Source organism: Trachinotus anak, unplaced genomic scaffold (assembly GCF_046630095.1).
Source record: "Trachinotus anak isolate AG129_WGS33_773 ecotype Australia unplaced genomic scaffold, CSIRO_AGI_Tana_v1 ptg000024l, whole genome shotgun sequence".
Classification (NCBI taxonomy): Eukaryota; Metazoa; Chordata; class Actinopteri; order Carangiformes; family Carangidae; genus Trachinotus; species Trachinotus anak.
This window is the reverse complement of record NW_027273875.1, coordinates 17,662,826-17,679,468: the sequence shown is the minus strand read 5'-3', so window position 1 is coordinate 17,679,468 and position 16,643 is coordinate 17,662,826. Positions and strand designations below refer to the sequence as shown.

The 16,643-nt window shown below is 39.7% G+C and overlaps 1 protein-coding gene and 2 long non-coding RNA genes across 3 annotated transcripts; 1 reads left to right on the top strand and 2 right to left on the bottom strand.

Annotated features, from left to right (window-relative positions):
• Positions 1–5,266: 5,266 nt before the first annotated feature.
• On the bottom strand, positions 5,267–8,547 carry ripply3 (ripply transcriptional repressor 3). Its single transcript, XM_071461389.1, has 4 exons — positions 8,406–8,547; positions 7,553–7,631; positions 6,966–7,039; positions 5,267–6,208 (listed from the first exon to the last, which is right to left on the bottom strand). The coding sequence occupies exons 1-4, from the start codon at positions 8,495–8,497 to the stop codon at positions 6,010–6,012; spliced, it is 444 nt and encodes a 147-aa protein (XP_071317490.1). The 5' UTR covers positions 8,498–8,547; the 3' UTR covers positions 5,267–6,009.
• On the top strand, positions 7,650–10,466 carry LOC139607988 (uncharacterized). The gene is made up of 3 exons (XR_011684931.1): positions 7,650–8,232; positions 8,343–8,718; positions 9,334–10,466. It is a non-coding gene; the product is annotated as an uncharacterized lncRNA (long non-coding RNA).
• A 3,420-nt stretch (positions 10,467–13,886) lies between these two features.
• On the bottom strand, positions 13,887–15,784 carry LOC139607989 (uncharacterized). Its single transcript, XR_011684932.1, has 3 exons — positions 15,628–15,784; positions 14,925–15,247; positions 13,887–14,823 (listed from the first exon to the last, which is right to left on the bottom strand). It is a non-coding gene; the product is annotated as an uncharacterized lncRNA (long non-coding RNA).
• Positions 15,785–16,643: the final 859 nt, after the last annotated feature.

Below are 16,643 nucleotides of genomic sequence, written 5' to 3'. Positions count from 1 at the left end.
GAGGGTCGTTGCAAGCCAGTTATGTGATTACTTGCACAGGAATGGTTTGTTTGAAGACTTTCAGTCAGGTTTTAGAGTCCATCATAGCACAGAAACAGCTCTGGTTAAGGTTACCAATGATCTCCTCATAGCCTCAGACAATGGACTTGTCTCTATACTTGTCCTACTAGATCTTAGTGCCGCATTTGACACCATCGATCATAAGATTTTATTACAGAGACTAGAACATATGGTCGGCATCAAAGGAACCGCACTAAGCTGGTTTAAGTCATATCTGTCAGATAGACTCCAGTTTGTTCATGTTAACAATGACTCCTCTATCATCACAGAAGTCAGTCATGGAGTTCCACAAGGTTCTGTGCTAGGACCAATGCTCTTCAGTCTATATATGCTTCCTCTGGGAAACATTATTAGGAGGCACCAGATGAATTTCCATTGTTACGCAGATGACACCCAGCTGTACTTATCCATGAAGCCAGGTGAGACTAACCAGGTAGCCAAGCTTCAGGTGTGTCTTAAGGACATAAAAATCTGGATGACCAGTAATTTCTTACTCTTAAATTCAGACAAAACTGAAGTTATTGTAATTGGCCCAAAACACCTCAGAGATACACTATGTGATAATATACTGACTCTGGATGACATCACCTTGGCCTCCAGTGCTACAGTCAGAAACCTTGGTGTCATTTTTGACCAGGACTTGTCCTTTACTTCACATATAAAGCAAGTCTCTAGGACAGCCTTCTTCCACCTGCGCAATATTGCTAAAATCAGACCCATTCTATGTCTAAAGGATGCTGAAAAACTAGTTCATGCATTTGTTACCTCAAGACTGGACTACTGTAACTCTTTATTGTCAGGATGTCCCAAAAATTCAGTAAAAAGCCTCCAATTGATCCAGAATGCGGCAGCACGAGTACTGACAGGAACGAGGAAACGAGATCACGTCTCTCCTGTGTTAGCCTCTCTGCATTGGCTCCCTGTAAAATCCAGAATCGAATTTAAAATCCTCCTCCTCACCTACAAAGCCATTAATGGTCAGGCACCATCGTACCTTGGAGAGCTTATAGTTCCCTATTTTCCCAATAGGACACTTCGCTCTCTAAATGCAGGTCAACTTGTGGTTCCCAGAGTTAGTAAGAGTAGAATGGGGGGCAGAGCCTTCAGCTATCAGGCTCCTCTCCTGTGGAACCAGCTCCCAGTGTGGGTTCGGGAGGCAGACACCCTCTCTACCTTTAAGATCAGGCTTAAAACTGTCCTGTTTAGTAAAGCTTATAGTTAGGGCTGGCTCGGGTATGTCCTGACCCATCCCTTAGCTATGCTGCTATAGAGCTAAACTGCTGGGGGATTCCCATGATTCACTGGGCGCTCTCTCCCTATTTCTGTCTCTCTCCCCCGCTCTCTCTCAATGACTTCATGCCATTAACTTTGTTTTTTTTTTTTTTTTTTTTTTCTCTCCCGTAGTTTTGTGCTTCTCCTCTCTCTCCCTCTCTCTGTCCTCATTCTGCAGGTATCTCTGCCTCGGGAACAGCAGGATCCAGATCCACCACTACTCATCTTTACTATTACTATTACCTGTCTTTATTATTAATAACGCCATTACCGACACAGCTGTTCCTGGTCTCTCTCTCTTCTCTCCCCTCTCCTCCCCCTCCCCCTCTTTCTATCTTCCCCTAAACCCAACCGGTCGAGGCAGACGGCCGCCCACCCTGAGCCCGGTTCTGTTGGAGGTTTCTTCCTGTTAAAAGGGAGTTTTTCCTCCCCCCTGTCGCCAAGCGCTTGCTCGTTGTGGGAACTGTTGGGTTTTTCTCTGTAACAAAGTAAGGTCTTGACCTTACCCTGTAAAGTGCCTTGAGATAATGTATATTATGATTTGGCGCTATACAAATAAAATTGAATTGAATTGAATTATTTAGAAGGATAATGTTGTAAATCTTTGTTTTCTGCTCTGGTTTCATAAGAAAAGCTAATTTCTTATTATCAACTAAAATGAAATGATGTCTGTTAGTTGTATTTAATCAGAATCAGAATCAGAATCAGAATCAGAATCAGAATCAGTTTTATTGCCAAGTATGTTTTCACATACAAGGAATTTTTTCTGGTGATTGGTGCAATTGATCAGCAACAGTGGGGCTCTCTAGCCTTGTTGATGAGGCTAATAGCAGATGGGAAGAAGCTATTTTTGTGGCGAGAGGTTTTGGTCCTGAAGGACCGCAGCCTCCTGCCAGAGGGGAGTGTCTCAAAGAGTTTGTGTCCAGGGTGGGAGGAGTCAGCTACAATCTTCCCTGCACGCCTCAGAGTCCTTGAGGCGTACAGGTCCTGGAGGGACGGAAGATTGCAGCCAATCACCTTCTCAGCAGAGTGGATGATACGCTGCAGTCTGTTATTGTCCCTCTCCGTGGCAGCAGCGTACCAGATGGTGATGGAGGAGGTGAGGATGGACTCAATGATGGAGGTGTAGAAGTTCACCATCATTGTCCTTGGCAGGTTGAACTTCTTCAATTGCCTCAGGAAATACATCCTCTGCTGAGCTTTTTTGATGAGGGAGCTGATGTTTAGCTCCCATTTGAGATCCTGTGTGATGGTGGTTCCCAAGAAGCGAAAATGCTCCACGGTAGCCATGGGGGAGTCACACAGGGAGATGGGGGTGGGTGGGGCTGGGCTCTTCCTGAAGTCCACTATCATTTCCACTGTCTTCAGAGCGTTTAGCTCTAGGTTGTTCTGCCTGCACCAGGTCACCAGACGGTCAGTCTCCCACCTGTAGGCAGACTCATCGCCATCAGATCTCTCATTGAGTCCAATGAGAGTGGTGTCGTCTGCAAACTTCAGGAGCTTGACAGACTGATGGCTGGAGGTGCAGGTGTTGGTGTACAGGGAGAAGAGCAGAGGAGAAAGAACGCAGCCTTGCGGGGATCCAGTGCTGATGGTCTGGGAGTCAGACACGTGCTTTCCTAGCTTCACGTGCTGCCTCCTGTCAGACAGGAAGTCGGTGATCCACCTGCAGGTGGAGTCAGGCACGCTCAGCTGGGAGAGCTTGTCCTGCAGCAGAGCCGGGATGATGGTGTTGAAGGCAGAGCTGAAGATACTGGACAATAGATAATACTGGACAATCCAGCCTCACTCTCTGTAACTACTAACTTATACATAGAAAAGTGAAAAAAGAACTACAGTTTAATGTTCCGCTTGTTCTATTTCTTGTATTTCTCAAAATTGGTTCAGCAAAACACTGCGCAGAGCTCTACAATTAAATAAGGTGTTAGCCATAGTAAAATATTTTCGGGTCATTATGAAACTGTGTTAGGACTAATCAGATTGTGGCAGAAGATGTCAGTAGAGTAAGCAGTCCTTCATTGTGGCCAGGATGCATTTGTGTTCAAACTGCTAAAAGAATGTGCCCAGACCACCTCCGAATGTGGTGTATATGATCGGATCTCAAATGTGTCCTGAATGTGTCTTGGGTGTGTTCATACCTGTACTTACAGCTGTCCGCTTGTGATCAGATCACTCAGGAGTCTGAACAGGGCCTGGGTGATTGCATCTCAAATGTGACAGCCCTAATATACATCTTCATATAACAATGGCCTACATCCAATATAACAAGTAATATATTCGATGTAGGTGCGGCAGGTGTATTCACAGTGCTAATTCTAATGCACAATTATAATGGAAGAAGTGTTAACCTATCACACACCAATTTTTGTCAAACTCTGGCTTTTTGCATTAGTTGCAAAATGCTGGTGGTTGAAGGGCAGAATCAAGATATATAACATAGCTTTGCTTTAGGTAAAGCCCTCTGCAAAAGCTGTTCATCTCATGGGATGTGATTTACAACCAGCTCCTGCAAAATTGTTTTTATACAGTACTGGACGCCGCAGATGTGTGGAGTTGAACCTGGTTGTAGTACTGGTGTTGGAGGCAATCTCCATTTATTCTGACAAAAGAGTTCAATAGCAAAAATTCTCCAGTCAATTGTGACAATGCAACTTAGCCCCTCTCCTATTGAGTTTAACAACAAAAGGGCAAGTATAGAGTACACTAAAACACAGAAAAACATACCTGAAAAAAGAGTTCATTAGCAAAATCCTCTGGTCAATTGTGACAAAGCAACTTAGCCCCTATAGAAATTAAATAACACAACATGTTATTGTGCTGGTGATTTAACTTAAGAACGTAAACAGAAAGGCTAACACATGGAAATCTCAGATCACAATGTTGTTTCTCACCTCTCCTATGGAGTTCAACAACAAAAGGGGAACGGAAAACCCCATTTCATAACGGGGACCCCCCAGAAGTGCACATACTGATACAGAAATTGAGTCACAAACGTTCCACATACTGACTCTGGAGGGCTAACATGTCAGGCTATAGTTATATACAAAGATTTTGTGTAATAATGGCACTACATATTACTGCTGTATAATCCACATTCTCATACATATTACTGCTGTATAACAGACTCTGTTACACTTTCATTTTCTTTGCCACTCCTTACATTTTGTCTTAATTTACTGTCCCCCTCGCACATGTCTTCATTTAGTTTTATTTGCTTGTTTCCCTTTTATCTCACCCTCTTTAGTGATGGAGGGAGTCTTCCACTCCCTCCGCCAAATAAGGAACAGTGAATAAACTAGTCAGCAGCTGTCAGAATTACAGACTGCCCACCTGTTCAGAGTTAATTTGTGTTTCCCACAGTTAAAGTTCCCAATCTTGCTACAATCAATTTGCAGTTCCCCAGGAATCCCTTAACAGTGTGAAACCTGCCTTCAGGGAATCTATTGATTTGTCTCAGAGTTACCTGGGGGTTTTGTCAGTGTAACAAAGCCCTTATTCTAATCTGGCCCCTACACCCTATCCCTACCCAGACCCAATCCCAATGTCTGCCCCCACAGACTCACAGACTTTGTTCCACTGTCAAACCATGAAGTGCAAGGGGGCTCTCTTGCAGACAATTTGGGCCTTTTATGCATAAGTATTCCATAAGTCAAATCTGTTCCCGTCCCATTGGGTGCTGGACTGTGTCAGACTGTAAACAGCAAAGATAAAACATTTACACTTTGGACTGTGATTATAGACCGTTATTCTCATTTAAGATTTCCTGGAGTGGACTTTTGAGTTTACTTTCTTTACCTTGATGTAACTGGAATGAACTGGACTGATTTGGGGGGAACGAAAACACTCTTTACTTTGTGGACTTTGGAAGCTGGGCCACACACACACAGACACACACCAAAATGAAAGAAAACAGATAATAATAAGTCCCAATAAATAAGTCCCAAAACATATTGGTTTATTTTTTATACAAGCTCAGTTGTGATGGTTTTCAGACTGCACAAAATGATAATAATGTACCAATATATAGAAAAATAACTCAACATAAATATGTTATGTACAATATACATTTTAAGTTAGAAATGTTTGTATTTTACATTCTATACACATTGGCAAAGATCAGACCCTGAGATTGACTGTAAACATAACAAGTACCCCAAATATAGGAGCACACGATGCTTGGCTTTCAACTTTCACCATGCACACTTAACAATTGTGTAGCAGATACTGTATACCATTGCACTGTTGTGTGCAGTACAAACAACAGACAATGTGAGTCTACTCAACTATGGAGAAGAGAGAAAGATTGCAAATGAAGACAGCAATGACAATATAATTCTGAGTAATTTCACACATTAATGTGATTGCCATTCTTCTCTCCTCAAATCTTCAAAGCTACGTTTACGTTAGTGTTGCTAAATTGCTAAATTTTGTAAACCTCTAATTGGAGAACATCAGTGGTGGGCCTTATTGGACACACTGGTTCGAAAGATACGAAGGCAGATAAAGGTGCTGATTTCTGACGAAAGAAAGTGGATTTATCTCCCACCAATTTCTGATATTTGTTCACCTGTTACCACCTACCACACTGTTGAGTTTATTCTACTCTGTAAAATCTCATACACCCTCTAAAATGCAGTTTAAAACCCATGAAGTTTGTATAAACACTGTTTGCTGCATTCAGTTGTAGGGGGTGAAATGAGACCGCTGTTTGAGGCACTCCTCAGAGTCACCATCCTCCTCCCAGTTCTCCTCATCATCACCTTCACAGTCAGACTCATCATAAAAGCTGATGGTTGCCTGAATGGGGAAGTTCCTCAGCAAGGTCTCTCCGTCACTGTATAGATAGTCAAATGACTTGGATTTGGGCCAGAACAGCCTATTTGAGAGACAAAGAATAAGTTTCAGTTAACAATCAGGTGCTCATAAGCAGACACATGATCTCATTTGGTTACTTGTACTGATGGTAATCAAGCCGTAGTAACTGGGAAGGCACAGTATGGTTCAAAAGTTTTAGAACAATGGAAACAAATGAAAGTTAATGCAAACCATTCCCACAGGTGTCCCAACCTTTGTTAATTTTGTTACTTACAAACCCTCTGTCTGTACAAAGACAGTGTTGGAACAAACTGTGTGACTACACCCTCTGATGCATTATTAAGACAATGCTATACTGCAGAACTAGGACTGTATGTTGCTGTTGGAATGTAATGTATGGTGTCATGTATGTAACAAAGGAATACAGACTGGTTGGTCAGGGCTTCATCCTACAGCAAGAAAATGAACCAAAGCATTAGAGCCTTCAAGTACAACACATCCGTTGTAAATTCTGCAGCACTGAATAATATAAATTCAACAGCTGGAAAAATAGAGGTATTGGAAAACTTTTGACCAATAGTGTAGTTTTGCTTGTGTTTAGGAGTATAATATTTAAATAACAAGAAATATTTTGAAATTATTTATTCAAAATTTGACTTGCTGTAAAGTCAAACTACACTCCCCACAAGTGTGTTGTGGATTTCATGCATGATTTCTACGCTGACATAGACTAGCCTCACCCAAGGTAGTGTCCATATGGAAATGGGCATGGAAACATACGAACATACACACAACATACAAACAGAGAGGATACTGACCTGACAGGGTGCTGGAAGGACTGAGGTTTCCCATCTGTCAAGAAGCAACCTGGCACTGTGGGTCTAGAGTAAGGCTGAGGGTGTCAGAAACAAAGAGAGATTGTACATATAGTCACTGTTCGGGAGAAACATCAATATTTTAGATTTTTTCTCAAACAGCAGGATTGTATTAACCTTGTGAAATAAGGTGAGAAAAAGTTGAAAACCATCTAGACAAACTGAAAATGCACTATTGCCTTTTGAAAAGACATTATTTGAACAAATTTCATTGCACAAGTTCTTCATGCACTCCTAAATTTTTCAACTGAGGAGGAAAAAAGTAAGCATCAAACCCTAAGCTGACAAATATAGAGGAACGTTTAGCAGATAAAGAGCAAGATATTCTAGATATAAGTCCGTAAAGCCCAAAAACAAAGATACAAGGGGGTGAATCCTGGATTCATCAAGTGGACACTACCACCACTCCAAATGAGATGAAGCTCATGTTATAGCTCATGTTATACTGAAAACCAACACAGTTAAAAACTATTAAAAAAAAAAAGACTAACTGAAAAGTGATCTTAGGCAGTGGAAGTATTGTAACTTACATAGGACAGCTTACTCCGTGGGCATTGCTCTGGTCCATCTTTACTGCTGGATAACCACGGTCTCCACAGTGATGTCTGGCTGCAAGGAAGGGGAAACACAAGGGATGACTGATTAGAATAGAAGAAACTGCTCAGTCATAGCCAACTTTTACATGGTTCATTAAATACACTAAAATAAGTCAAACTGATCATAGGCTACTGTACTTAACAGACGCTGCTGAGAGAAGTTTTGCTCAAGGGCACTCTATGGATACTGACTTCTCTTTGACCAAAATTTTTTTTAATGACAACACTCCACCAGACAGCTTCATAAGAAAACACAGACCCAAGCAGGATTAAGGACTATATTCACCAATTATATTCCTATATTCCAATAATGTTATCATTAACTATTTTGTTTAGGAATTTCACCACAAGCAACTGTGGAGATAGAACGTAAAAATGACTCAGAAATGTTTTAGCCAGCCTTTCTATTAATGTGCCACGCACCAACAAAAAAATAAAAAGAACTACGTTAAATCTCAAGTTTGGCTTAAGTAATGTAGGAAAATAATCGGCTCAATAACTGTCGCCTAGCAACCATTTGGACTCTGCTTTAGCTGGCTAGCCAGAGCTAGTTATTTGCTTTAGCCTTAAGGCCTGACCACTTCTTCCACGCAACGTGTAGCGATTAAATAAAGGTGGGTTTAAATGCGAACACCTTCAGCTACTAAAAGCAACAGCTGCAACATACAGTTATTTAAACCAGCATTAACTATAGCTAACGAGTCTTTCATGTGCACCTTCTCAGAATCAACTCTACAGCCGTCGGCTTAAAATGCAATTAGTGATCCACCTTCGGACCGGTACGTACCTCTCGTTTGAGTCCGAGCTGCTGCTCAGCGAGCGCGACCACGGTGCTGCGCCGAAAGACGGCTGCTTGAGGACCACGCATGCGGAACTCATTCTTTTGCTTGTTCTTCTGAGGAAATTCTACCAAAATGCTTGTGATTTTACTTTTAAAAAAATGGATATCCTCGCTTGTCGGAGGACTTGCACGTCTCTTCCCCTTTTCTGAAAGACCGGACTGCAGCAGAGCGGATGTTGTCTGTGGTCCAGAGAGCTGTGGTGCTTTGAGAGCGAGGGACTCTTCTGGGGTTTATAAAGCCCTGGTGCTCGGAGGGCGGGTGAGCGTCTGTATGTTTGTGCTGCTGCAGTTTGAAGGGTAGGGAACAGCCTCTCTGGGTGACAAATGTTGTCAAATTATACACTCATCGTTTACTATTTTAATATCTTTACTAATTTTCAAAAACAACAACCAGAAAAGGCATCTTGTGGGTGGCTAAAGGTAGACTAGATAGGAGCCTAATCAGAGAATCAGTAATGCAAAAATAGCTCTGTGAATTTCATATTTTCCTCAACCTGTTGAAAATTCAGTAGGCTATATTTAGATTTTTAGAAGGATTTAGCTGTCACGTGGGCCTATAGGTGGAATAATCCTATAACATTTATATATTGCACTCTGGAGAGTAAGTGACCCCCTTTTAATCATGCATCATGAATCTAAAACTCTGCAATTGCTATTATATCCATGTATATTTTATAGTCTAGTGAAGAGTGGGCACTTTTATGATGTGTGATACTTACTAATGTATGATGGGACTTATGCAGTAGATCCTTATAGCGGATGGGTGGTGTTTTTCTATAGTCAATCTAATTTTCTCCTGTTAATTAGTTTACTGTTGCTCCCTGCTGCCTTTCTAACAGATGGTGTCTAACTTTCCTCCTCACTGTTTTTACAGACTACCTCAGGGTTTGAGATTTCTCACCACCCGCAGCACTGTGTTGTTTGGACAAGAGAGGAGGCTTCGTACCAAATTGCTAAACAGACACCTATTCATATATACATATGTAAAAACCTGACACCACTAGTAAACATATTTTTATTTTGCATTTGTTTTGAATGTAATACGATGGGGTTTTTTAATTTTTATTTTTTTTATTACAAATGATATAGGCTAGTGGGAAGGCACCTAAAATCTTGAGATGCCTCAACTGGAAGAACCAGTTGAACATAGCATAACACAATGTTTTTGATACTCTCTAAGGCAGGGGTCTCCAACCTTTTCTCCTCTGAGAGCCACTTTGACAAAATAAAAGGGGCTGAGAGCTCCTCATGTCTTATATAACTGGTTACATTTATTCACATATTGTATCAAAATACTCAAACTGAATATCAATATACAAAACTCACATCAGTGTCAATTTTAGTGTCAAAAATCTGACTCACGATTCAGTCAAACCTGAACACACATATATGATAACAACACTGCAAGAACAAACAGGAACTTAAAATAGCTAACTTACTTAATTTTCCAAAATGTAAACAAACATGGGCTAAAAGGTTGAAGCCCACAGCTTAACTCATGGTATCCATGGCAACATATTTCCAATTTCTTAAAAAAGTTTAGTTTATACCTATTTTGTTATCCAGAAGAATTGCTATCACTGCATGTAATCTGCGACATAACTGATGTAAACAAACTTAACTGATTTGACTCACAACTGTCCGATAGTTATTTGGTGTTTAAGAGGGTTGGGTCTGTCTTTGTATGTCATTTCGCTGCACTTGGAGTAGATTTATTGAGTGAAGTTGTGTTGCTTAAAGTTTACACTATGCATCCATGGTTCGTATATAACTGTATCCTCTGAATCTTTGGTTGAGCTACTCTAAAACAGGAGGTGAGCTGCTGGTAGCTCATAGCTACAGGTTGGAGAGTACTGCTCTAAAGTCTCCCACATATGAAATGGATTCTTCAATAAAAATATTTTTCTGCAAATTTGGTTAAATTGATAGATATATTGTATATATATACACAGTAGACATATATGTGTGTATGTTTGTGTGAATATAAGTGTGTAAACTTTAATGGGAAAACAAGGGTGAATAAACTGTTTATCATTGTTCATCCATGCATTATTATTATATCCTTATTGCAACTGATGAAAAGTGGTTTTGAAATGCATACTAAAAATATGCTGCTTTATTAATTTCAATTCTCCAGAATTGTTCCTACAATATTTTTATTTTTAGAGCATGGACTTCAAGATACTGTTTAGTGAAAGACTGACAGCATGTGCATCCCATTACAGCAGGTGTGAGGATCCTCACTGGCTGACTCACAAACTCACAAACACTCACAAACAAATTTGTCAGGGGCCAGCAGGAGTCATGTGACACCTGCTGAGAGCCAGAGAGCACCAAACTGGTGCAAAAGGCACAAATGGGCCTCATAATGGGTCAAGTAACGGGAATTGTATAGAGATACCTCTGTGCACAAATGCAGTCTCGTTCAGTCACATTATCTGGTAATGAAGAGGGCTGTATCTGCACCAACATCTTTAACATATAAGAGCTATAGAAAAATAAAAGTATCATAGGAGAAGCTAAATGGGATATCATACTTACAGCAAGACCCAGATATGTTTTACTACTTTTGTTACGTGCTTGTTTACTTTCTTACCCACAAGACTGAAATCAGTTTCATCTCATTCAGATCAGTCTTCAAGCAGAAACAACCATCCATCCATTATCTATACCATATAGGTCATGGGGGAGGGCTTGAGCCAGTTGGGTGAGGGGAGGGGTACAGCCTGGACAGGACACCAGTCTATCACAGGGCTGTCATATAGAGACAAACAACCAGATTTTTTGATATGACATCTTACAATGCCATGATTGGAGCGTGTCCAGTCCACATTTAATCATATATTAGTTATAGTTTGAAACATCTGGGAAACTACATCTGTGGATTCTGGGGTATTTTGTGCAGTGACCCAGCGACAACATCATCAATCCAAAATACTTCTGATGAATTAGTCCATTTAGTCTTGTTTGACAACGGTGAAGCCAGCAAACTACATGCAAACATTTAAAGACTTAAGTGATAAAAATCCTTATATTTTACCTTTATTTTGATAGTCTTTTTGTAGGCATCTTGTTTTTTTCATGACTATAAATTGTCAGATGTCCAGATTTTGTTTGTAGGTTACAACCAGACTTCTAATGCTTGTATTATTATTTCTCACCTTGTCCAGGGTCATGATCTGTCTTTGTATCTGCAAATGGACACCAGCAGCAAAAGTCTGTCCACTCATCCAAATGCTGTGCTCTCTGCAACTGAGCCCTAGAAAAAAGAAAACAAGGTATGGTATACTTGTTTACTTGTTTGTCACCTCTCTCTCTCTCTCTCTCTCTCTCCCTCTCTCTCTCTGTGTGTGTGTATGTGAGAGTGAGAGAGAGTTTACCCCCACTGTTTTCCCATTTGCTGGTAGCACAGATAGGGAGCAGAAACCTCCTCCTCTATGCTGCCAATTAGTGACAGAGTGCTCTGTTATTATTATTATTATTATTTTAGTTCCTGAGTGTCAAATTCATAGGAAACATTTGTAATTTTAACATTTAGCTTGCCGCATGCAGTACATAGACTAATCTTCTCTGCCTGTCCTTAAGGTCATTAATAATAGCCATAAATCATACTTCTAAGGTAAATTATTTTCCTGAATGTTTGAAAAATATAAAATACTGTGTACAGCTAAGTTGGATTGTATTGTTAAAATTATCTTGTTGTTTTGGATTTGGACTCTGAACCTAACAAATCTGTAAGAATATTTTGCGTGCAGAGCAGAGCCACACCTGAAGCAGACACTTTTGTGATCCTATCACATGTTCATGGTTTCTTTTCACCGGTTGAACATGTGACAGGAAAACAGAGACGGGGCCATAGCCAGGAATTTAGTGAGTGCACCAAATATGCTCTAAAGGTTTCCATGTTGTTTATTCATTCAACTGATCATTGAATGAATCATCCCAAGATGAAAGTTAAAATTCAGTATCAAACCCTTCACCACTCTGCCTGTTATTGTATTGGAGTAATAATAAATCAATTTTGTTTTATTTTAATGCAATTTTACTTTGATTATCTTTAAACAGTTAAATATACTCAGTATAAAAATATATTATACCAACCTTTAACACCCAACATTCGTAATTTGTGTGTAGAGTACAGTAGTGGTCAGCGACTGGCAGCCTGCAGGCCAAAACTGGCCCTCCAGCAATAATATCTGGCCTGCCAGATTATTTTCATAAAATCATTTTCTCTAATTCTACAATATCAGACTGACAATCCCACATTTAGTTATAATGTCCTAATAAAGAATCTCCACCCACCTGAAAATGCGTATTATACTTGTAGCCATGATGAGAGTGAATGACAGACACAGTCATGCATCAGAGGTGAGCTGAATTGTGGTCAGTCCACAGTGCCTGGTGCTAAAATAGATCTCTGTCATGGCAGTGACAGATGGAAAGAAACTCGAAAGCGTGAGAAAGCTCTTTTTCCTTTTTTGAAGCAAAGCTTTATTTCAAGCTATTGTGAGCTTTTGTTCTGAAAAGTTCTGACAGGAAGTTCCAAAGGTTCTGTTGCTTGCTTGACAAACCTCTGAAATAGTGGACATATCATATGTGATTTGAACAAAATAAAACCAGTTCAGTAAATGAGTGAAATGTATAAGATGTGACTAGGGGCTGACAATCTTACATTGTCATATGATCTACTTTTCAGATGACTCGTATAGATTGTTTGATTAAAAAGCTGCTATAGTTAGACATTTAATTTCAAAAGTTCATTTTCTGCCAACCAGACCATGTTAGCTATTAAACAGCTAATTGGTTAATAAAAAAAATGCTTGCCAACCTTCGGTATAAAAGAATATTTGTGGAGTTCTTGTTGAAATCCCCAAATCAGTCAAATGGTGTTTGAAGCACAGGCAGACAGACAGACAGGTGCAGTGTGAAGTTGAGGACGTAGTTGAAAACTGTTGTAGAGCCACTGTAAACAACATCATGGCATCATATTTGCATTAAGTGTCTCCTAGTTTCAGTGTAGTGTCAGCTGGTTTCAGTCTAGTGTCAGCTAGTTTTAGTCCAGTGTCAACTAGTTTTAGTCTAGTGTCAGCTGGTTTAAGCCAGTTTCAGTCTAGTGTCAGCTGGTTTTAATCTAGAGTCAGCTCGTTTCAGCTAGTTTCAATCCTAGTGTCAGCTGCTAGACCTCTCCACATCTGCTGCTGAGACCGACTTTTACTTAACTTAACTCTTTTACTTAATTCACTAAACTCTTTAGTTAAAAGTGAGACTCTGTTCATATAGCTGACATCAATTCCCATGGATGTGCTTGCTTGTGAGAACCACAGTGATTAGTTGATAAAAGACTGGTCTGTGCCGCTGAAAACGCATGCACAACATCCCACATCCCACATAATAAAAAAAACAAAACAGAGAAATAAACAAATACAAATTAAATAATAGTGAACTGTGTGCTTTTTACAAAAGTAAGGCATTCTCCAAAATGCATAAGGTTTGTGTGGACCCAGGATAATTTAATTTTTAAAAACTTACTTTCAATTCACTCACTGGAAAAACTAATAAGAATTCTCTGGAGTTGGCAAACATCTAAATCATCATATGAATTGCCCTATGATGTGGGGTCTACGGAGCGCATTTATTGTTTGGTGAATATATTGACTTACAGACAGCTGCAAGATTTCCAAGTTGTCAGCATTGCAAAGTTGCAGTTTCCCTTAGTGAGTTAGGAGTCCTCTTGACTACTTATATTATTTAGTTGGATGTCTGACTTACTTTGATGTGTTCAATAATTTTGATAATATATAATTGCACAAAAAGGCCTTACAATGTGTGAAATGGAATTGTTATTCTTGAGGCATTTTAACTATTGACTATAATTGAACCTCACCAGTTAGTGCTCCCTTGCAAGAGGAGCATGTTCTAGGCCATGTTGAAGACACTAACTCTCCAGTCCCTTGGAACACTGCAATGAATACTAAGTTAACTTTCACGCCACGTGCATAGATGCCACGCTTGACACTGGTGCTTTGCTTTCAGTTGTGTGGGCAGACCTCATCTGAGTGAATGATAATTATCCAAGTAAAACACATCACTGGGTGAGTCCTTGCAGATAGTGCTCCATTCATCCATTCATCCCAGTTGGCTTCACTTGGCTAACAATTGATTGAAGCATCAGTCCGCAGGATAAAAGACAGATAGAAGCTAGATGTTTGAAGAACTGGCTCCCCGCAGAAGGCCTGTTTCACGCTCTTTAATACCTGCTGGCACAGCTCTGTCAACTGGCCCAGATCTGAGGCATCTTCACAAGCTAGGTCAGTTGGGAAGGTGAGTCTGCAAAATGGGGAAAGAATCCCTGACTGTAGCCTGCCTGTCGCAAATCCTGCTTCACTGAGCATCGCAGCAACCCACTGCATACGCTCATCCCAGCTGTCATGATGGAGGATGACATAGCATATGCAGCATGTGGACACAGCACCCAATCCATGAGACATTGGAAAGTGGCTGTGGCACAGAACAAGCCAAAGGTAAGTGTGACAAACTGGTACAACCTGTACAGAGTGTGGAGAAGGCTGTTTATTTCTTATACTCTGCCAGAGGAAATCTGCCAGAAGCACTTCAAATCAAATGTAAGTTCAAACTCTGATGGATGGGAGATGAGGGCAGAAGAGAGCTTGTGAGGGAGCTTCTGACAGCAGACAATGCTCCTGCAGAGTCCACTACGTCAACCAGCCATGATGAAATCTGTTGAAGTCCGAAGACAGCCACTCGGGACTATTTCAGGTTGAGGGCATCTGAACCAGTTCCCAAACATAAAAATATTTAAATGAAAGTACAACATGCCGACCCCATGTAGCACACCCGGGGAGCAGCTTTTTAGTTTAGGAGGTTTGGTGGTCACCCCAACAAGGAACAGACTAAGAGGTTTGAGAAGCTGCTGTGAGAAATAATCATTATTTCTCTTCTGAACATCAGGACCTCATTTAATATGTTGGGGCTGAAATAACAATACAGGAAGTGAAAGTAATATAGTAATATAATGAGTAATTAAGTAACTAATTACTTTTGATATGAAGTAATGAATAAAGTTATATGATTAGTTTCAAAGGAGTAATAAGTAAAAAAGTAGCTTCTTTCTCTTCCTGAGTAACTTTCCCTACACTGAACAACATACCTGGTTCGGGGAAGATTATCCCACTCTTCATGGCAGGTCCTCTCAAGCTCTGTCAGAGCTGACACACAAGGACAGTCAGTGCACTCTGGAGCAAGTTTTCTTCAAGGACCTCTCTGTAGATAAATAAATAAATAAATAAATGAATGCAGAATTATACTGTATAATTAAATACATAAATAAATACAAAATAAAAACAATTTGGTAATGAAAAAAAATGCTATTTCTGTATTATTACATGTATTTATTTATTTATGCATTTCTACATTAGTTATTTATTTATATATTTATTCATTTTTGAATTTATTCATGTATTTCTTTATTTATTTCTTTATTTCTTTATACATTTATTTTTGTATTTATTTCTGCATTTCTACATTTTTAAATTTATTTATTTATGTATATCGGTATGTTAATTAGGTGGGCGGTCCTACCTGAGGCTAAAGTCAGATTGCAATGGATAGCGATTGGATGGATGTGCACCTACAGCCTGCCCCTCACTCATCACTATATGCACAGAGAGAAGTGCCTGTCGCGGGGCTGCACTGTGACTCTCCTTTATGGAAAACAGTTAAAGTTTGTCCCAAAAATCACTAGAGTTGTTGCTAAATGCTTTATGAAAAAAAGAGGTCTGCAAGGTCGCTAAATCTAGTGTCAAAATCACTAAGTTGACAACACTGGAAAGGCAAAGCTCCTGTGTACCAGTGGACAAGATCCATTTAATCGTCGGCTTTAGCATGAAATAGAACCGCAAACCTAATTAACATAGGGATAATGAAATAGATAAATAAAATTAGAAATGCATAAATAAATAAATGTAGTAATAAATACATAAATAAATAAGTGAGGACATATTTAAATAAATGCATAAATAATATATAAATAAACAATAAATGTAGAATTACAGAAATAAATGAATCAATGTAGAAATGCATAAATAAATAAATACATGTAAAAATACATAAAGGGCGTTTTCTCATTACCAATTTTTATTTATTTATTTATACTCAGGGTTAACC

Excerpts from the sequence above, each read along its gene's own strand:
- ripply3 (XM_071461389.1), bottom strand. The coding sequence starts at position 8,497 with ATGAGTTCCGCATGCGTGGTCCTCAAGCAGCCGTCTTTCGGCGCAGCA. Across the intron at positions 7,632-8,405 it reads AGCTCGGACTCAAACGAGAG|CCAGACATCACTGTGGAGAC; the intron begins GTACGTACCGGT and ends CCTTCCTTGCAG. Across the intron at positions 7,040-7,552 it reads CACGGAGTAAGCTGTCCTAT|CCTTACTCTAGACCCACAGT; the intron begins GTAAGTTACAAT and ends TGACACCCTCAG.